Source organism: Biomphalaria glabrata, chromosome 13, assembly GCF_947242115.1.
Source record: "Biomphalaria glabrata chromosome 13, xgBioGlab47.1, whole genome shotgun sequence".
Taxonomy (NCBI): Eukaryota; Metazoa; Mollusca; class Gastropoda; family Planorbidae; genus Biomphalaria; species Biomphalaria glabrata.
Window position 1 is genome coordinate 25266833 of NC_074723.1, and position 22128 is coordinate 25288960.

The window sequence follows — 22128 nt, forward strand, 5'->3', positions numbered from 1 at the left end:
AGTATTTGTGACTTCACTGACATTAAAACTATGATAAGCCTTTCTTGCGTCATTGTGCTCCTGAGATACTTTTTGATAAGCTTGAGCTTTGAGAATGATCTCTCACATGACGTAATGGAAGTGGCCTGAGTTAGCGGTATTCGGAGGAGGTTGCAAAGTCTGAGCACACGTAATTCCCATATGAAGCCTCTTTCCTCAATATGTCTATTGGTGATTGTATTACTGTTTGTTGATGAAAAGTGCTATTGCATAAATGACATCATTGAAAAAGCGATTTTCCATTTATTTCATCATACAAACAGGAAAAGTAGCACAGTTTGTCACAAGCGTGTCTTCTAACAGGTGTCTTGGTTCAAGAAGAAACCCAAAGGTATCCATTTTCTTTCCAACCTTTGGAATCTGCCCTTCATCACCATATGAAATCTGTCCAGCACTTCTGTCGCAACACGTTTGAATAGCAGTTGTATTGACAGTCCTACATTAGAACTCAACTTCCCATCAAGTCTTTTCTTTCATATGGTTGTTTTGATTACAGTGAATCCATAGTATTCACTACCTTCTTTTGCTTTTCGATGGATTGAGTTTTTGTCAGTTTCTCATCATTTTGCAGAAAGCATGAAAGGGTACTAATTTCTTTAGCAGATTCCCGTATATGCAGTCCAGACTTTTGAAGTTTCTTCCGAACTATATTAATTGGGCACAGGAGCTTTGACCAGAATTCAAGAAAGGCAAAAAATTCGTAATTTTCCACTGCATGAAGAAGATTCTGTGCTAATATTATAAGGCATTACGTCATTGTTGGTTGTTTATGTTTTGTGCGAAAGCAAAAGGATTCAGAGTATACAAAAGTGGGAAAGATCTATATCTCGTTATGCTCGAGTATAGAAATACTCCGATAAGTGGACTGCCGTATTCACCATCACAACTGCTGACGAGTAGAAGACTCAGGGAATCATTCCAACTTATCACAAACTATTGAAACCATAGGTAGCTGAAAATGCAGAGACATTACTCAACGAACGACAGATGAAAAGCTAAGTGAAATACGATGCAAAAGCAAGACTACCTAAAGATTATTCTGACGGAGAGTTCGTCTAGGTCAAACATGGCAGAAAGCAGTTGTCATAAAAAAAAATTCAGCACCCAGGTCTTACATCATAAAGACAAACAATGGAATAACATACAGAAGAATTCAACGCTTTTTAAATAAGAGTTTCGATGAAGACATCTCTGGGTACTATGATACCGATGAAGACAATTAACTGCAAACTGTTGCTACAAACGAAACACAGTTATAGACCAACGTCTAGAGAACTTGTTCAGTCAAGACAACCAGAAGTGGACGAATTGTTAAAGTTCCTAGTAGACAGTGCCGGTCGCAGTGGGCGCCGCGCTTTCATAGGCCCCGCACTAATTCCAAGTGTACATTATTAAATTAAACCATTTTCGCGACCTCCTGATTTTTCAGGGCCTCCAGGAAATCTCATGAAAAGGCAAAATATACGATAAAGTCCTGAACTTTTTTTGAATTTATTCAAATCTCCTGAAGAATAGACGAAATTGACGTTTTGGGGTGCCAATAAATAAAACAGAGGCATTGCGAGCTTTCATTTGATAAAAATTTATTGCAAAGACGAAAGTAGGCCTATTTTCTAATTCAAAAAATAATAATTTTGACATTATGCTTATCCCTACCCAGACTAGGCCTTGCGTGATCCGTTTCGCATAGGGCCCCGCAAATGCTAGTGCCGGCCCTGCTAGTAGATATCACTATTAAGAACTTTAAAAGGAAGGGTGTGATAATAACTTCAATAGGAAGGATGTATTAATATTATATGATATTACGTCATTATTTTTTGTTTATGTTTTGTAAATAAAAAGAGAGAGTTTCCATTGGATTGGGGAAAGATGAATAAAGGGGTAATAACTCGAGTGTGAAGTTTAATTCTGAAATTATAGACGCCTAATCCGAATAATGGACAATTTTAGCATTGTTAAGAATAACTTTTAGTTATACTCGATTCTGTAAATTTTGCTTCAAGGTTAATTAGTGTAGCCATATAATACTCGCCATTTAGATCTATTATTAGTAAAGGTAACAAGATACCTGGAATTCGCTGTATATCATGCAGTTTTATTCGTGGCAACAAAGTTTAAAATAGAAGATTCATTTCACTTTTAAAAACTGATCTATATATTTTTTTTAAAATATCTAGGTGTAGTCTTTGTGATAAATTTAATCCATAAATGTTGATTAAAAAAAGACACCCGTTGACACTATTTGTCAATCAAATATATTAATTTATGTATTTACAAATAAATTTCGGACACCCATTTGGGGGCCCCCCCTAGGTGGGGGCCCGGGGGGATTTTAAAATTCTCCCCCCCCCCTTTAGTTACGCCACTGTATCTAATAGACAACATTAAAAGTGAGTTGTTTTGTTGTTGTTGCATGTAGATAACACATAAAGTGGAATACAACTGTGTAAGAGTGAGAATAGCCATATTCACCTCAGAACTTGGAGACTTGTACCACAATATTCTAGCTAAATCATCACCCTGTGTATGTTCTAAAGCATGTTCAAATACTTCTACTTTCTGCATCAGGGTCAAGTGGTCATAGTCTGGGGCCATCTAAATACAGTAGCACATAAAAACTATTTCAATTTGTTAAACACATAAGCAAATGAGGTTTAAAATCTTTTCATGTTTTTCATCAATCTTTAATTCGTAATACACTAGCAAAACCTTCTGACAACATAGAGACATACCAAGCAAAACCTTCTGACAACATAGAGACATACCAAGCAAAACCTTCTGACAACAGAGACATACCAAGCAAAACCTTCTGACAACATAGAGACATACCAAGCAAAACCTTCTGACAACATAGAGACATACCAAGCAAAACCTTTTGACAACATAGAGACATACCAAGCAAAACCTTCTGACAACATAGAGACATACCAAGCAAAACCTTTTGACAACATAGAGACATACCAAGCAAAACCTTCTGACAACATAGAGACATACCAAGCAAAACCTTCTGACAACATAGAGACATACCAAGCAAAACCTTTTGACAACATAGAGACATACGAAGCAAAACCTTCTGACAACATAGAGACATACCAAGCAAAACTTCCTTACAATGTAGAGACATACCAAGCAAAACTTCCTTACAATGTAGAGACATACCAAGCAAAACTTCCTTACAATGTAGAGACATACCAAGCAAAACTTCCTTACAATGTAGAGACATACCAAGCAAAACTTCTTTACAATAGTGTAAAGTGAAATAATTCCAAATGAGCTAATGATCTATCTTACTCGTAGCATGACTCTGTGCTCTATATTAAGTAGAATCTTTCTTTTGTCTCTGTAGTCTCGTATTAAGGCATGGATAGTATCACAGTTTCTGACCCAGCCAATCAATCCAGAGTTGGTGGATAAAGGAATGGCTGCAAATCTTGTTATACTGTGGGAAATAAAAGTTGAATGTGGCTAGACAATCAAGTTACCTTTTAGTTTTGTATTCAGACACACTCATAGAAATAAAAAGCAATATAAAAATGACAAAGAAAATTGACTGTGAAGATCTTACGTAAGATTTCTTCTAAAGGTGTCAGGGTTGTTACGAAGTAGTGAATTGACAAGTCCAAAAAGTTGCATTACTCTTTCATCCTGTCTCAAATCTTCATGTCCTTTTAGAAGAAACTGGTACTCTTCACCGTCACTTCCTGTAGATAAACTCTAAGTTATTTCCTCTCTAACAAACTAGTTGATTAAAAAGTAGACAAACCGTTTTTCTTTTTTTTTTTTAAAGTTTGCACAGTATCAAATAAAAGTAAATTGACAAACATTTTTTCTGAAATAATCAAAGCCTAATACTGCTGAGTAATCACAATGTCTTATCAAAGTGAATGCCCATGCCAATATTTACCAAATATGCTCAATTTTCTGGGTCTCTGTTTGGAGGTGATGACCTGCAATGAACTCTGGACATGGTGGATACGAATGACTGGCTGATTGGGTTCATATGATCCTGGCACAGCAAGTTCAAGGTCTCTACAACGTAGAAGCTTGGGTGAAACATATTGGAGCTCTAATGAAGTTAACTGAAACAAACATTGAATACAGAGCATACAAAATAGATCACTGAGACTCAACATTAATAAACTTGAAGTTTTGACTCTTTTGTACAAAACTTCCTGAACATTGTCATTGGAAAAAAATAAACTGGATTAACACTCAAAATAATTATGTACATATCCATAAACTTTATTCAAACCCATAATAACTAGGATGTCTCTTAATTCAGAGTAATCAAGACTAACTACACCTCGTACTACATTCAATAGTATTAACTTGCTAGAAATTATACTGCTGATCAACAGGATGACATTGAAGGCAGCTATAAGAAGACAGGAGAATACTGCTTAAATTTGTGAGAGCTGTTGGAAGTCAGTGTGAAACAAATTTGATCTGACCTAGAGTAAAAAATGATTTCTTAAAGTAATCCTGCGAGAGTAATCTGATTGACTTAGATAGGACATTATGTTTCTACTGGTACAGAATAAAAAGTCCTATTAAACAAATATAAGAAATAACTTTAAAAAACATGAAACAGCAATCCAAATATAAATTTTAACTTCTGAATGATAAAGCAATAGGTTACCTGAGGTAGCTGTTTAGAAATTCTTCTAAAAACATGATAATACAAGTCCCACGCTTGTGTCAACTCCTTGACATTTCCTGACCTTTGATATTTTCTGCACCAGTCTTGGGCTTCCATTAGATCACGACCATAAGCCTAAATGTACAAACATTCACATATTTATTATGACAAAGTCAAAATATAAAGTGAAAGGAAAATAACAAAAATGTAATGAATTGTTATTACCTGAGTGAAAGAAGTTTCTTTTAAGGTCTGTGGTCCCCGTTCTGTCATGGCATGAAGTGGTTCTAATGTACTAAACATTCCTCTCACATTTCGATCTCCAAAATAAAGTCTTGAGGCTTCTTCTAGTCCTTCATGCCAAAGTTCATGCCACAATATGGCTACCCTAATCAATTCCTCTGAAACCTGGTCAAGTATACATTCTATGGTCAAACATTTTGTGAATAACATTTTTAATCTAATTGAACAAAGTTTTTAAGGGACATTACCAACATAGCTTGGCTAACTAATGTCTGGCTTCTTTCACACATGCTCTTCAAAATTTTATTGGCTGCAGCTTGTCGAAGTGGAGCATTCGACTTGGAGGCCACTGTCAAAGGATAAATCAGAGCCTGAAAGGAAAAGTTTTGTTTTTTTTTGTTAGCAAAGGTGCAAAAAAATGAATATAAAAAATTTGATTGACTTTATTTATTTCAATAAATTTACCTGATTATGATAATTGTATATATAAATTAATTTACCTGAGGATGAGCTTTGCCAATTTCAATCAAAAGTTGGTGAATTAGACGTTGGACTAGAGACCTTGGTGTATCTATTCTGGCAATAAGTTGGGGAATGACTTGAAGCCAATTGTCAATCTGAATACTTTTAATTCCTTCATTCATCATATCATACACCTCTGGCCACTGACCATAGTCAAACCACAATGTCAGAAGTCTAAAATAAACATAAAATAGATGCCATCAACATGAACTAGAGTGAGTGATATATTTTAATCAAACTATAGCTACTTTTTTAAAAATAAATTAACTCTACCTTATCATCTATATAATGGAAACTATATTTATATCTTCATATCTTATATGTATTCTATGGCGCCGTCTCAAAAGACAATATATGCATCCAGATGAATCACTTGGTTTGATATCTTCTTATTGCAGACATTGATGTGACTGTTTCTGGAGGAGCAAAGTTTGCCACATTTCATGAATGTAAAGGTCTATTGGATAGGGCAACTTTCTCATCCTCTTGTCTAAGGCCGCTTCATTTGGTCTCAGCAAAGTTTATACCAGCATGCACAGCTGTCTCCATGCTGTCTGGTCTTGCACAATTTCCTCCCATAGTTTCATTAATGCCTTAGTTCTCATATCTCACTTGAAGACATCTCTCCCTACACAAGCTTAACATAAAGGAAATGACTACATTTATAATTTCTTGTGATCTCCTTAATAATATCTCCTCAGATTTTTGAATTGGTCATCCTTGACACATTCACAAAACACAATTGTTCAAAATTCATTCATTAGTAGTGGGTCAGAAAACTGTAATCCTCCTGACTGATCCACAAAAACAGATCCAGATATATCCAATATATGAAATTAAAAAAAAAATATATATATGTGACAAAAAGATTTTAACTAACCTTAAACTGTCTTGAAGACTATTTTGTGATGACAGACCAATAGACCTGAAGAATCCATGCACAGCATAAATGCAATATTTCTGAATCTTTGCTGATATCTGATAGAGGAGAGCAAAATAATAAAACTACATTGATACTGAGAATAGGAATCTCTTCATACATCAATGTGATCATGATATGACTGTCTACTAAGCTACCAGATAAGATGATATTCATTACTTGAAGTAACATTTTTTTCTCAAGTACTTTTGTATAATAATGTAAAATGCTAACTAGCAAAATTAAGAGTTGCTATGTAGTTTAGGTGACAGTCATTAAAGGTTTCTAGTTTCAAATATAACTCTTTAAAACAGAATACTAATGAATTACAGATTCTGGTCTGGGAGATGCATCTAGTTTTGATGAGTCCATGTTGTCTGGTGTAGCTGCAGCAGATGCAGTCATGGTAACTTGCTCTTTTTGTTTGTAAAACAAAACAGCTTCATAGTTCATTAATGCCAGAGAGTGCCAAGCCTAGAAATAAATTCAACAAGTTTTTATCTGATCTAGTTATGGACAATATCTTTGATTATGACATGACTTAAGCTTAATCTCACCTTGTACCAATCATTGTCATGCTCTTTGGCAAGATCATAGTTTTCTAATATCTGTGGAATAGATTCTTCAGATATACCATGGAGTTCTTCAGACCATTGTCCAAGACGTAAGTAGCACCTACAACAAAGAAAATAAGAAAATAGCTTTCTTTCAGCTTCTTTCTAATAAAATAACAAAGATGTTGATAGCACAAATCTAATGTAAATAAAAAGTGTGCATTATACACATTTCCTGAACAGAGCAAACTAGACCAATGTTGTTAAAAGAATCTAATGATCACTAAAAGTCATGAGCTCTATGTTGATTTACTTAGAAAAGGAGAAATCAAAATTAAGTTGATGAAGATCATACCTATCTTACACTTTAAATAGGTATCTTAAAAAACTATACTTAAGAAATAATCTGTATGACTCAGGCATCAAATGGCATAGAAAAACAACAACATGAAAGCAGCTGCAGAACTCTAACATAGACCATAAAACAACTGAGACCCATAGAAATGCTACACTAAGAAGACAATGGCATGATGGTGAAACACTGTTAACGTAAAAACTACAATTATTCAAAAGTTACAGTTTGCAGGCTTTTTCAGTACGCTTAAACAAAGGTTCGGAACTCACTTCCCATTGAACTCAGACAACATGCTTCACTACAATCAAGAAGAACATTAAGACCTGTCTATTTAAAACTTTTTTTAGATTAGTTTGTCATTTTAGCTTTCGTGTTTATGTTGTAATGTTATTACAGCGCCTTTAGCTTACATCATGTTTGTTAACAGGGCTCTATAAATTATTACATTATTATTTTTATTATAAGTTAATCAATTAGATTTTAAGTTATAGTACTTTTAAGTAAAGTAAAGTATAAGTAAAAACCAATAATAAATAAATTATAGCTTTTATAGAGCGCTAGTTTCATGCTAAATTTACAAAATGAATTTCAAACTTTCCAGAAGAATAAGAAACTCCCATTGCTTCTATCAGTTGCAATTTTATGTGTGCTTTAGCCTTAACAGCTGTTATCTTTTAACTACCCTGTTGTTTTTTTAATTGTATTTCATAAGCATTTCTAAAATCTAGATAATCCAAATTGATGGCTGTTCTTGTTGACCTAACAGTTGAAAAAACTTGTAATTACACAGGTTAAAGGAAAAAAAAAATTAAATTGTCCCACAGCAGTTAAAATAGAAAAGTTTTCTTTTTTTTTTAGAAGTAATAAATCTAGATCCAAATGTTCCAAATTTATGAGTGAAACGAATCATTTGCATTTTAAGTTGCACAAATTGATTAGCACTCTTCTTGAGTTATTTGTATATCTCCATAAGGTTTACTCTCACACACTCTGTTCAAAGATTTGAATAACAATGTGGTATGCTCAGTTTAAAGTTGTTGATGAATCTCTTTCAGAAGAACTTGTTTACAACAAGTGGTGTTCATTTAAAACCATCTATTTTATTTAAAATGCTCTCTTCTTGTTAGACTATTGAACTATTCTGTCATTTGAATAGTGTAAGTCAGTGGTGCTCAACCTTATTGGGTCTGCGAGCCATTTTAATTTCCGACAGTCGTGTCGCTGGCCACATCAACAAAACAAAACAAAAGAAAAAAAAAAACAGGAAATAGACAATAAACCATTTTTATTAGAAACCATTGAATCTAGCACTTACAATGATTCATGAAAGTTATCGTAAACCAACTTTTAAATATCCGGCTGAATAGATGACATGTCAATTTGGAGCTCTGAATTCTATATGTTCTTCCATCAGACAATTATACAATATGGATGCCAACAGATTCATCACTGAAAAGGTTTGTTCTCACAAATAAGTAATTATTGTGATCATCGTTAAAGCTTGTTTTTGGAGATCTAGAAATGTTTCTAAAAGCAACAAGAAGTAGAAATCCATGATCTGAATCATTTGAAATTTGTCAAGCAGGGATGTTTAGCTTCGTCAGTCAACCAGTTCCAGTTGCAGCTCTGTCTGGACACTTGAAACATTGGCCACAGATGGATTTTCGAAACCATGAACTTTGTTCAATATGAACACAATCATCATCACATGGTCCAGACTGAACAAGATCATCATCACATGGTCCAGACTGAACAAGATCATCATCACATGGTCCAGACTGAACAAGATCATCATCACATGGTCCAGACTGAACAAGATCATCATTACATAGAGCAGACAGAATAAGATCATCATCACATGGTCCAGACTGAATAAGATCATCATCACATGGTCCAGACTGAACAAGATCATCATCACATGGTCCAGACTGAACAAGATCATCATCACACGGTCCAGACTGAACAAGATCATCATCACAAGGTCCAGACTGAACAAGATCATCATCACATGGTCCAGACTGAACAAGATCATCATCACATGGTCCAGACTGAACAAGATCATCATCACATGGTCCAGACTGAACAAGATCATCATCACATGGTCCAGACTGAACAAGATCATCATCACATGGTCCAGACTGAACAAGATCATTATCACATGGTCCAAACTGAACAAGATCATCATCACATGGTCCAGACTGAACAAGATCATTATCACATGGTCCAGACTTGACATCTTGCCACATAGATTTTGTTGGTGAATAATCCAATGAAGCCACAGAGGCTAAACAACTTTTCTAATAACCTCTTGCTGTCAACTATACTTGTTGCACCTTCAGTAGTCACTCCCACTAATTTCTCCCAAGCAAGAGAAAGATCCTCTGTGATGGTTGAAACTTCTTTGACAGGACTTTGCTAGTGGTAGTCATATGTATGCTCATCATAGCTACTTTCTCTGATTTCAAAACTGTTGTTTTTACCGCAAATAAATACCAAAATTTTGAATGGTATCAGATATGTTCGTAGACTTGTCAGTGGCAATAGAAAACATTTCAAAATCTTGTTTGTTTGTTACTTTTGATTGGAGGGAGATATTTACCCATATCTCTCTCTCGCCTTGTATTGTCAAGAGAAAGGTTGGCAATATCAACATGATTCTTTTTTCCAGAACACAGTTCTTCCATCTCTGCTAGTAAACACTTTTTTATGCTTTCGCCATCGGAAAAAGTTCTTTTTGTAAATATTCTCATCAATCCTCCTTTCTAGGTGAAATCTCAAACCAAAAATGCCTATTCATTTATTTATGTGTTTGGTTTCACAAAGCTGTTGAAATGAGTCACTCTGTCTTTATAAAACAAAATATGGTGGCTTTTTATTGGTACCAATCCATTTACCCTAACGTAGAGAAAGATTTTTTTTTCCAAGCTTTTTTATGAGAAAGGATTTTCTACACTTTTTGCCGTTTCAGCAGACCGGATGTGGCCCCTGGGCCGTATTTTGGGCATCACTGGTGTAAGTGATCAATCTGATTACATGTTTTAAAGCATTCTAAAATATTGTTGTAACTCTAGGTTAGGCACTCAACGAAAAGGCAGGCAACAGTTTAACAGGAAATAAATACGGGTGTTTATTCACTAGGGTAAACACATAACATCCTTCAGCTTCCTCAGAGTCTTACTACTAAGTATACCAGTCCTTTGCTACTTAACCTGAATGTGGACCAACGACAGCCTTCCCCGCTTCACTCCAGGTCCCTTCTACAACCTTCAGGCAGCATAAAAGCTGGCCTCTTAGTTTCCCAAACATTCAGACTCTTCACAGTTCCTGATGCACTATTCTTCTCTCTCTCCTAGTGTCTTCCTGTTTACATTTACTAGTAACACTGGTGCAAGGCAGCGTTACAACAATATCAACCATAATTTTAAATGTGTTACCTGGCTGTCAATTGCTTCAACTTTGCTCTCTGAGCAGCTTCATCTGGACCAATTATTTGTAATGCTTTAGTCTGAAGAGCTTGTTTAATAAATATCTGAAGTTTGTGGTAGGCCTCTTTCTAATGAAATCATTTATTATGAAACATTAACTTTTTATCAAATTTATGTTATTTATTTATAAATTTGTACACTAATTTTGAATAAATTTAAATAGAACTCAGAAGTGAATTTAGAGCAAAATATAATTCAATTAACCAATAAATAATGTATTTCTTTTAAATTCAAAATGTATTCCTTACCTTACGATTTTCTTTCCACATGTGTTTCATGTAAGCAAATGTGACTTTAGGATGTGTGGTAGGAATAAAATTGTCTGGGTTCTTAGATGGATCTGTTCCCAGCAAAGTGACCAAGGTTTTTTGTGATAAGCCCTGAAACAGTTTTGTTGGACTCACATCAATCTAAAAACTTTTTTAACAGATTATTTTAGTTTTGATCAATTAATAATTAAATTATTAAATTTTCTCCTTCAGGCCAATGCATTTGTTTTTAGACATTGTGTTTTGTGTGGCTATTTGATTAATCAAATTTTTTATATTTTTTTAAATTTTTATTTCATCACTATTATTATATATCCCACATTAGTTTAGGAGCAAGAGTATCTGTGCTTTACTTTCTTTTTGGTGACCCAGTCTAATAGCCAAAGAATGTGCACCTAGTCTTAGGATTGTGCACACTTCTTAGGGCCACCATTTTGTACTAAGTTTTGGATACCACTGTGTGTATGTACCTAGCTCAGGAATCTACTAAGCACCAAGTGGCAGAATGGTTAGTCCAATCATGTTTTGGATCCACTATTGAGTGTGGTAATTATAGTCTTCAGGTGTGGAAATGTTCCAAAGTTATAGAGAGTTTAACATTTATATGAATGCAGATCTATATATTTAAATAGTAAATGCAGCATAATCCTAGTTGTCATCACCTCAAAGTTGGTGCCATAGAGTAGATACCTTATTTTAATATTATAAGTGTTATTCATTACTCATGAATCCAGAAGGTGAACACTTTTAACCTTGAGTTAACCAGTTACTTGATAGCAGTTGGTAAGAGACAGTCAGTGAGAACAGTCAGAAACTGTAAGGAGCTATTATAAAGTAAATGGAGATGTGTCCCAGTATTTCTATAAGAAGTCAATAAGTTATTGTCAAGTATTTCTATAAAGGATTATTAGTGGATATTCGTGGATTGTATCATACTCCATATGTGTTGTTATTATCATTATTATATATATATTAAACATAATATTTGTTTCTGCTACATAAGGAGTCATTTACAAGAGATCTATGAACATATGAAGTATTCATCCTGACAACGCCTACAAAATGAGTTTATAATATGAACCCAATGTCACCAAGTGGACATCCAAAACCACCACAGTGACACTAGTATATTGGTTATGAATGATTGGTAATTTAATAAAGTGATCACATCTTTTAAAACTTCACCTGTAATTACTCATTTTACAATTATATGTCTTCTTTTGTTGTTACTTGATGATGCTGTGCTTTTCAATGATTTTATAAAGACATAACATGAGTAAGTGCAGACAAAATCAAAAGATGACGGGGTGAACAACGTGAAAGGAAGGGTACCTGTAGCACATATCCAATATTTACTATACCATTTGATAAGGCTCAAATATATTTTTTTTATGTCTTCCAATGTTTGTACTCACCACACGATCATTTTTACGACATAAACTTGCAAATTTCAACCAAGTCTCCATATCTTCTTCAGGAGATATAACAAGTGATCGAACTTGAAGAATTTTCTGCCAGTCTTCAACAACTCTTTGACATCCCTGGTCATAAAATGTGTGAAATGAGAATAAAATGAAGATAAATAACATTACAATGTTTTGAGGAATAGTTATATAAATATTGGCACAATGATCAATCATGGTAATAACTGAGAAAAGGTTTTACTTTAGCTAAAACTGGCTAAAAAGTTTGAGGGAAATATCAGATATTACCTTAAGTCTGTTCCACCACATATGTTGAATAGCTTCTCTCCTCTCTGGCACCAATTTATATTGAATAACTTCTTCCAACTCTGAGAGCATTTGAACATTGACCATAGCCTACGAAAGAAATTTTATATAACACACACACACATACAAACAACAAGATGCTGGATATCATAAAATAAAACAACAATGAACAATTTAAAAATGTTTCTTTAGAGATAAACATGTTTCAAACATGACAAAAAACATTTCTACAATTCTCTCCTAACTAGACTTACACCATAGGCTCTGTTGTAGCTCTCACCAGCCATAGCTGTCAATTCTGTATCCAAAATATCACGAGCTTTATCTATACACTGTCAAATATATAAATAAAATATGTATACCATCATATATTACAAAATTATGGGATTTGAAAAATAAAAACCCTTTAACTGTCACATATAACAAGCTCTGACTAAAAACTACAAGTGACAAAAGCAGGTTTCATTACACATACTTGTTGAGCTAGTGGATAGTTTTCACAATGGAGGGCATAGACAGCTCTAAAAAAGGCAGCATCATGGCTTGTACGTGGAATCAAGCACATATATTGCTCAACACTATCCCATTGACCTTCAGACAAAGAAAGTCATAACATTGACATAATAGTAAAACCTTTTTTCAAATACAAAACCAAACTGGACTGATATACAGCTGGTATCACATTTTTTAGTAACCAAATTCTTCAAGTACCTAAACCCCATGCAGCAACTGCAGCCATACGAGCCATACTAGTTCTAATTTCATCTGAGACAACTGGCCATCTATCTAGTGCAATCTGATGTAATGTGTTCCTGGAACAATCAAATAGATATACTGGTAAGAGCTTTTACAATTTATTTTAACTTATCAATGGAACCTTGAACAATGATATATCAATGGAACCTTGTACAATGATATAAGATTTATCCTACCAGTCTCCGATAGCTTCCAAACATCTCATCTTAGCCAGTGTCAGGTTGTCATCATCTTTATTCAGCTCTTGTTTTCTAGTGTATGCCTGATAAGCTCTATCCCAATCATGAAGTTTTTCGTACCAGCTTTCCTGGACTTTCTACAATAAAACAAAGAAAATTGAGCAATTTTTTTTTTTAAATCCTTTCTAATGGCAGTTTAATTGTGTTACTTATACATTGGGATAGTGTTAAATCTTGCTACTAAAGAGAATTTATATTTCAATAGAAACCAAATGATAAATCCATAAATAGCTTTGTTTTCATTTCTGTTGTAATGATCAGTTATATTTCTTTCTTTCTTATTAGTATTTAATGATAATATTGATTCCACAGATGTAAATACAAGTGAGTTGATGAGCAGCTGTGGCACTCTACAAGATTTCTAATAAAATTCTTTGTCTAGTCTCAAGAGGAATATGTTTTTTAAAATCAATTGCAGTGAACTGTTCACCTCTTCATACACTCATGCCTATGACTTATAATGAAGATAAATGATTGATAGTACATATTGCTGAGCAGGTCAAAGATGAAATGTATAATATTTGTATTAAATTACAACTTTTGAAATCAAGGCACCCAATTAACAGTTTCTTTCTTTAAATTTATAATAAATCAATAATTATTTTTTGTTTGCTTACATAAATTGCAATTAAAAACATGTATTTTGAATTCCTATCTCCTACTACTCACTAGATTGGCATGGTTATGTTTCTGTGCATACAGCAAAACTCCTTTAGCTGCTTCTCTCTGCTGAAGTTTGTTGTTGATACTGAATGCACAAAGAGAACACAAGATAGTAAGATACATAACACGGTAATGACCAAAGATTTAAACATGTACATTGCCAATGGTATTTAGTCTTTCACCAAGTAATGAAATGATTTTTAAAAACCTGATGAGATTTTCTAATATCTGTGTGTTTGGCCCTTTGTGAAATTCATCTTCCTTATAATGTAAGGCTTTAGCATAGGCTCTACATTTCATGGCTCTTTCTCCAAGAAGATGACCATCTAGTGGAAGTGGTCCCTATAAGAAAAAAAAAATTTACTATAGGATTTTACTATAGTTTTATTAGCAGACATTAGGGAATTAAATACCAATCTGATAGCCACAAGAAACCCAAAAGTCTCACTTTATCACAATGCTCCATAAACTCTGCTAAATTTAAAAGTGTTTGCATTATCTCTGGAATCTCCTGAGAGGTCAGAGTTTTTTCAAGACTTGCTATCACTTCATCTTGTTGTATTTCTGTCAGCTCTGTCCAACATGCCAGGAATGCTGAATTAAAAAGATCCCTACAAATAAAACAATATCATGATAAGATAAAACAAGACCAACTAGATCATTTATTACATATCACTAGTATATCCAGAGTAGTCCCTCTTACCTGGCCAATGGGTTGTAAGTCTGAGCCAAGGCCAGACAAGACCTGAGAGCTGGTGATGGTGACTCTTTAAGAAGTTCTAAACTGAGTTTACGCAGCCACTCCATCCAGTCTTCTTTAGATACACGACGTCCTGTTTCTAAAGCCTACATTGAAGCAGATGAACAAGTCATTTGTTATCATTTGTAAACAGTTATTGCAGCTAGTTATTATCTTTCATTACAAATTCTGCATTCTACAAGTCAAAGAAAAAAAAATTTACTCTTTTCATAGTATCAAAATTGACAGTAAGTTTTTTAATAGCTGTTGTATCTGGTGCATTGTCTGAACGATCTTTTCCTTTCTTTTTCAGTTGATCTTGTCTTTCTTTTTTCATCAATATAGGATCATCCTCTTCATCTGCAATTGTGGTTCCCTGGTGAATATTAAAGGTCTTCATATCAAATCAATGGTAGAACAAAACTATAAGCACACAGTGGAAATGGTTTAGATCAGTAGAAATAAATTCACTAAAACGAAATCAGTCAATCTAAAGCATTCCTTCAAAAAAAAGGAATCAATAAGGTCATGACGACCAGATTTATTGAAGCATCAAATCAAAGTTTTAAGAAGAGCAAAGCCTTCTTTCCTTATCAGTTAGTGAATCAACCTAAAAAGAAATATGAGTTTTATTAAGCTGTATTACACCAGTGTTTCCCAAACTTGTATTAGATGCCTCCCAGACCAAAAAATTACTTTTAGCTCTCCACCCCCCCCCCCCCCCCCTCAATTAGCCAGCAAGTGACTTTCTGGCTAAAAGTTGTTGCGGTGGGGAATGGGATGGAGCTTCATTTCCAAGCAATGCCTTGCCCCTGCACTCTGAGTTTCATAAATGTATCCTCCTGGTGTCTACAATGAACTATTTCTCTTAGTAAAATGAGCACAAGTAAAATAATGCTAATTAATAAAGTCTTGGGATATAGCAATACTGCAATGTGAGAGACATTTGAGGCAGTAGAGTATGTATGTTTGTAAAGGATCAGTGTAAAATTATCATTGTGTTCAGCAAGACATCTTTTAGTGTTCCAGTTTTGTTCATACAATAGAATGACAGTATGTCACTTTAAAGAAATTTGACTGATCTGACAAAAGAAAGAAAAGTATATCCAGAATGGCATTAGCCAAGACTTATTGAAATATTTTATTCCAAAGAATATTTTGAATCTATTTGTTGCAGATGCTTCAACATGAAAAGTTCTAGTAAAAATAGAATATGACATCACTTACTTTAATATTAAACATTGGCAATAATATCATTTTTACTTGATTAATGCCAAGATCTGAATTTATAGCAATCAAGCAAGTACAAAAGATATTTTGTTTATAACTTCATGAGCCATATTTGAAGAAATCCTGCATTATGATCTATACACAAGAGTTCAGTCTGCTTAAGTGCTTCTTTTTTAAAAAACTAAGGAAATTTTTACAACTTTTCAGAGGGGACGAAAAAAAAAGCATTCCTAAAACTATTTCATTTTAGATTCATAGCTTTAAAAAAGTTAACAAATATTTAGCTTTTTTATTTTATTATTGAGTTTGCAAATTTTTTTTCTCACTATTTTGTTCAAGACATCATTGAAAGTAATTTCTTATGGCTTATAGATAGACCAGACATTCCATATTGTTAATAGACCATATAAAAACGAGATTGGATTTGATAGATCAGTGTTTTATTTTGTCATTCAAAATGTCATTTTGAGTACTATTTACTCTGACCACATTAGGAAAGAGCTCATGCTGCAACAATGCCACAAAAGTAAAGATTTTTAAGTTACCCTTACAAGGAAACAAAAATGGCATAGTGACAAATATGACTCAGAATCCAGAGGAATGCAATATGCAAGAAAGACTTGCAGCCTATTTATATTGACTGAGACAGTGCTATAAAGAACTCTCAGAAAAAGAACAATGCTGGCTGCTCTATGAGAAGTAAAAACAAAACCAATGACTAGTCATTCTTAAATGTTAATTACTCAAATATTTATTACTGCTTAGAATTTATAGAAATTGGTCAAATGATTTCTTGTCCCAATTTGAATATTTGTTCACTTACTTTAAGAATCCTTGTCATAAGCACATGGAACCTCTGGTGTTGTATCTTCTGTCTATTCATTACCTTGGCAACCATTGGGATGAAGATAGTAAACTTGTGGTTCAGCTGAATGACTAATGTACAAAGAGTATCCATGCACACGCCATGAAGTGCTGGTGTTGTGTCCAATGTGCGCACCAATGGGTGGATGATTCTGGATGCATAATCTGAGAGGTCAAGTGAGTCAGTTAAGCGATCAATTGTTTCCAGTGCACTCCTGTTCATAAAGAATAAAAATTTAAATAACATTATTTAGCTCTAACTTACAAGTACATTTCTGTTTTTAAATAACCTGCAAGTATTTAGGTTTCAAGATGTTTGAACCAACAATACAATAATTGTACAACTTATGGAACATCCAGATATTATGTGGCGCCAAATATCCCCCCCCCCTTGTAAAAAATCATAACAAAACTCAATACTCTTTTCCCCTTAGAGTAACATAACAGGGAAATTAGTGAGTGATTCTTTGTTGTGTTTTTAAGTTAGTATAAAATGCACATTTTTAAAGTTACTTTTTTTTGTTTTCTTAACAAAAAAAAACATTATATAGTTGAATCCGGTAAATCAGACCATGTGCTAATATGACAAGCCACTCATTCAAATTGAATCCTTAAGTACCAAGGCCATCTGTAACACTGGACATATTTGTGTAATTGGACCAACTAGTTAACTAAGACATGTCTTCATGTCTTGATGAGGCACACTTAACTGGAATCAACTGTACATGTTAAAGAAAGCTCTCCCTTATAAAAGAAGGCTAAGGAATTATAAAGTTAGTTCCTAACAAAATTGTGTTGACAGTCTACTGAACCAACCTTCTAACATGAATTGGATTCTCTGGATTATCAAATAATTTGACAACTGGAGGCAGCAATAAATGAAGATAGTCATCTAAATTGCCATCAAATAATTCCAAAGCTTTCAGAAGCTAAGAGAGGGAAAAGAATGGTAGGTTAAAAAAACTTACTAGAAGCTAATCCAAAGATTAAATGTATTAGCTTTAATAATATTAAATACACATTATCAATTTTCAAAAATGAAATATTAAAACTAATGGTAAACTAGTTCTATGAAATGCTAATTCATAACAAAATAAAATATGTTACCTTAGCTGTAACAATTTTATTTTCACTATTATCTTGCATGAACACTCGAAGTATCTGGGGAATAATTTGTGGAAGGTAGATACGAAACTCTGTACCCAGAGCATTCACAATTTGCTCAATAAGCATTATGATGGCACTTTGCATGGAGGTTGAATTGATCCAATACTCCTGTAAAACAATATGTAATATTTAAAATACTGATAAGGCTGTGTAAAATGAAAAAGAAATTAATAAATTTTGATAATGACATAACTAATATAGTTTATCTATTGGTCAGAATTTAAATTTATTTGATTTCATTTTAATACAAAAATAGTAAGTATTCAATATAATAAATATAATTGAAATAATAATTATTATTTTCAACCTAATCAACCAAAAATATTGCTTTTATTGCTTTTACTAAGTATTTTAAATAATCATGAATACCTGTGAGAAAGGTGAAATACAAATAAAATACTAAACTAAAAAGAAAATAACAATAGATATAGTTTTAGAAGAATGTAATTACCTTAATGAGGTTAAAGATGTCTTCCAAGTAATTCTTGATATGCTGTTTGACTATAGCAATGATAACTCCAAGTTGTTGAAACAAAAACTGAATTGAGAAACAAAGTGATCTTGTGTCATTTAAACAAAAGAACATATACTCAACCAAAATATAATGAATGCTATATATTTTGATGTATCATTGTATTAAGTACAAGATTCCATGGTCTTACTTCTCTAAAACTGGGGTCAGCTGTACGGAAGACAGTCAAGTAAGCTGGTATGACAGTCTGGATGTAAGGAACACATTTGATGTTGAGAGACTTAAAGATGATTGTGATTGCTTGAACCACCATATTGTGGTGCTGAGACAGAGAGGGATCTCGGATGATCCTCATCAATAAGTTGATGGCTACAGCAGGATAGAATTCTTCTAGAGTGCTGCAGCTGCTCATCAACTCACTTGTATTTACATCTGAGGAATCAATATTATCATCAAATACTTGTAGCACAGGAAGAAATATAACAAATTATATAACAGCCATGAAAAAAAACTATAATAATTTATCAGTTAGTTATATATTATTATATTATTACCTTAAGCAGCAAGACTTAACACTTTCAAAAAAAGTCAAGTAACATAATAAGCACACACAGACTTTTGATGTTAGAGCTGAGTAAGCTGCTATACTTACCACCAGAAGTGGTCTCCTGACCAGCTGTTTTATTGACCCCTGCTTCAGAATCAGATATCACTCCAAGATTCATTTTATGTTTATGAGGATCTAGTGCTCCAAGCAGCCCTAAGACTCGAATGACCTACATAAAATATATACATTGATCTTCAACCTTTGGTTATTGAACAAGTTTTATAAAATTGTGTCTATAAAATTGTATTTATATTTAGTGGGAAGGAAATTTGAATTTCAAGATGAATTATTATAGTTTATATTATAGTTTAAATATAAATTTGTAACAGTTTATATATTTTAATGAGGGTTTATATCAGTGATGCTCAACCTTTTAGACCTATGACCTTATAAGACATTGGACATGCATGACAAGGGATGATTCAGCAGAAGTTACATAAGTTTTATAAACTGGGCCAAAGACCAAAGAGTTGAGCATCACTGGTTTATAGAATAGTTTTAAAAAGTTACCTCTCGTCTAATACTTATAGACTGTTCCGTCTTCAGGAAATTGAGCAGCACATCCAGTAGATTAGGATATTTACTATAAGGTTCTACAACTGATCCAGTACTTTCAACCAATTGTCCAAGAGTCCACAAAGCCACCTGAATTGAAAATATCAAGAATTAAAAATAAACTATTCCATAACATGTTTCAATTCAGCAGTATTTGAAGCAAAAAAAAGAATAATGCAACTAAAAAAATCAATTATTGATTCCCTGCATTGCACTCAATAAAGGTATCACTTCATTATAAAAACATGTTAAAACCTGGACTATCATTTAGTAGAATCATCTCTCAGTACCCACAACATTGCAATGATATATTTGAAAAACCTATTGGATTAGTTCAATGTAAAAGTGAAGTAGTTTTCTCACCTCTCTCTTTTGCAAAGATGATGAATCTTGTAACATATCTAATATGATGGGCAGCAATTGATCCATCCACTGACTTATGTCTGGTCCACTCACCTGCAAGAGTTGTATTTATGTACACAATTGCACAGCATACATAATAATAATAATCATAATAATAATAATAATAATAATAAGGCTTGTCATTGAGTCCAAAGATAAATGAGAAATGCAGTTTTTCCCATGGCTACGCAGCTACAGCTGCAACCTACATACTTTGCAGTATCCAATGCAAACATAAACCATTTTCTGCCGGTGGTCAATTTAGATTTTCTTTTCACCATCTACATTTGTCCTTGGCAGTGGATTTTCTTCTTATGGCCTCAAATGTGTATCCTGCGGCCTTTGTATGTAATCTTCAGTTGTCTCTTTCTGAAGTTGCCTGCAGCCAGGTGTTCTTTTCTTCACCTTCATCCCTAAGTCTGTTATACCGTTGAGGCAACACATAAGATCTGTCAACCATATGTTTCCTAGATATGTGAAGTGGTCTACCACTTTAAAGGGATGTCCATTCATTGTGATCTTTGGGGGTGAGTAGATTTTATTGGGTGACTTCTCTTTTGATTTATCTACAACATACATATAGCATACATACAACATTCATATTTTGTAGATACACACTTTTTGAAAGAACAAGATCTGGCCAAATAAATCAACAAAAATGATAAGATAACTTATTTTAAAACACTTTTCAAGTCCATTAAAGGTGAAATAATCTCTACTTATACATTAATTGAAAAGTAAAGCAAATGAATAGACAAAAATGATAAAAGTTAATAAGTCTTTTTTTAATCAATATTACAGGAAGTTTTAGCAATTAACTATATAGGTTAACTTTTTCAGTATGTATTTTTTTTTATCCAAAAAATGAACTTTGCTGGGATGAACAAAATTGTACTGGAGGTAGAGTTACTAGATCAAACTTCTTTTGCTTGATATAAACTAACAAATTGTATTGTAGTTTAAAAGGAAAATGAATAGGCTACAAATGTTTAACAATTAAAGTAATGGAATTCAAGAAAAAGTTTTTCCTTATTAAATTTAAGCTTAGTACAGAAAAGGAAATGTATTAAAAAAAATTCATAGATATAGAAAAGTCACAAAACAAAACACATTTTGTCAACAATTTCACAAAAGATGAACAAATGCACGAAGATATTGTATTGTTCATTTTTTCTAGTTCCATAAAATAGACTTAAAAATAGGAACCATTAAAAAAATATTTTTTTGTGTGTTTTTAACTAGTAGGTCCAGCATAAAATTTATAACCAAAACAAAGAACAATCACTGCCATATCCAGAAAATAAAAATACAAGAGAGAAAGAAAAAAAAAACATTATAAAGATAACAAAAATAATATAGTAAATTACTTGCTGGCCACACTTGCCAGCAAAATTGCTCTCTGAGAGTAACAGTACACTGAAAGAGTTAATATTGGACTTGTTAACAACAGAAATTTCACCTGAGCTTGCTCTCCTATGGCCTGTAGGACACTAATGGTAACTGCTGGGTTTTGATCCGGTTCTTTCAATTTAGGAATCAATGTCTGAAAATAATTTCATTTTGTTAACTTGTCTGACAGGCTCATTAAAATAAATGGAATGTGATTTAGTTGTTAAGTCATAGAAAATTAGCTATACTTAATACAATAATGTGATATGTGATGAACAACTTCTTCCTAA

General features: G+C 33.3%; 1 protein-coding gene across 3 annotated transcripts in view; it reads right to left on the bottom strand.

Moving 5' to 3' along the window:
* LOC106074018 (serine/threonine-protein kinase mTOR-like) overlaps nt 1-22128 on the bottom strand; it is a 44251-nt gene that overhangs the window by 5115 nt on the left and 17008 nt on the right. For all 3 annotated transcript variants that reach the window (XM_056008372.1, XM_056008373.1, XM_056008374.1), the window contains 33 exons: nt 21909-21992; nt 20411-20503; nt 20003-20137; nt 19538-19661; nt 19076-19317; nt 18865-18951; nt 18354-18521; nt 18063-18175; nt 17206-17461; nt 15376-15528; nt 15117-15259; nt 14862-15024; nt 14622-14755; nt 14420-14498; nt 13688-13827; nt 13467-13567; nt 13231-13346; nt 13010-13087; nt 12738-12845; nt 12441-12566; nt 11005-11136; nt 10706-10824; nt 6920-7037; nt 6693-6836; nt 6324-6421; nt 5422-5617; nt 5170-5292; nt 4904-5086; nt 4679-4813; nt 3944-4118; nt 3605-3740; nt 3331-3478; nt 2512-2634 (listed from right to left, as the gene is read on the bottom strand). In XM_056008372.1, coding sequence (XP_055864347.1) covers nt 2512-2634; nt 3331-3478; nt 3605-3740; nt 3944-4118; nt 4679-4813; nt 4904-5086; nt 5170-5292; nt 5422-5617; nt 6324-6421; nt 6693-6836; nt 6920-7037; nt 10706-10824; nt 11005-11136; nt 12441-12566; nt 12738-12845; nt 13010-13087; nt 13231-13346; nt 13467-13567; nt 13688-13827; nt 14420-14498; nt 14622-14755; nt 14862-15024; nt 15117-15259; nt 15376-15528; nt 17206-17461; nt 18063-18175; nt 18354-18521; nt 18865-18951; nt 19076-19317; nt 19538-19661; nt 20003-20137; nt 20411-20503; nt 21909-21992 — 4473 coding nt within the window. The remainder of the gene's footprint in view (nt 1-2511; nt 2635-3330; nt 3479-3604; nt 3741-3943; nt 4119-4678; nt 4814-4903; nt 5087-5169; nt 5293-5421; nt 5618-6323; nt 6422-6692; nt 6837-6919; nt 7038-10705; nt 10825-11004; nt 11137-12440; nt 12567-12737; nt 12846-13009; nt 13088-13230; nt 13347-13466; nt 13568-13687; nt 13828-14419; nt 14499-14621; nt 14756-14861; nt 15025-15116; nt 15260-15375; nt 15529-17205; nt 17462-18062; nt 18176-18353; nt 18522-18864; nt 18952-19075; nt 19318-19537; nt 19662-20002; nt 20138-20410; nt 20504-21908; nt 21993-22128) is intronic.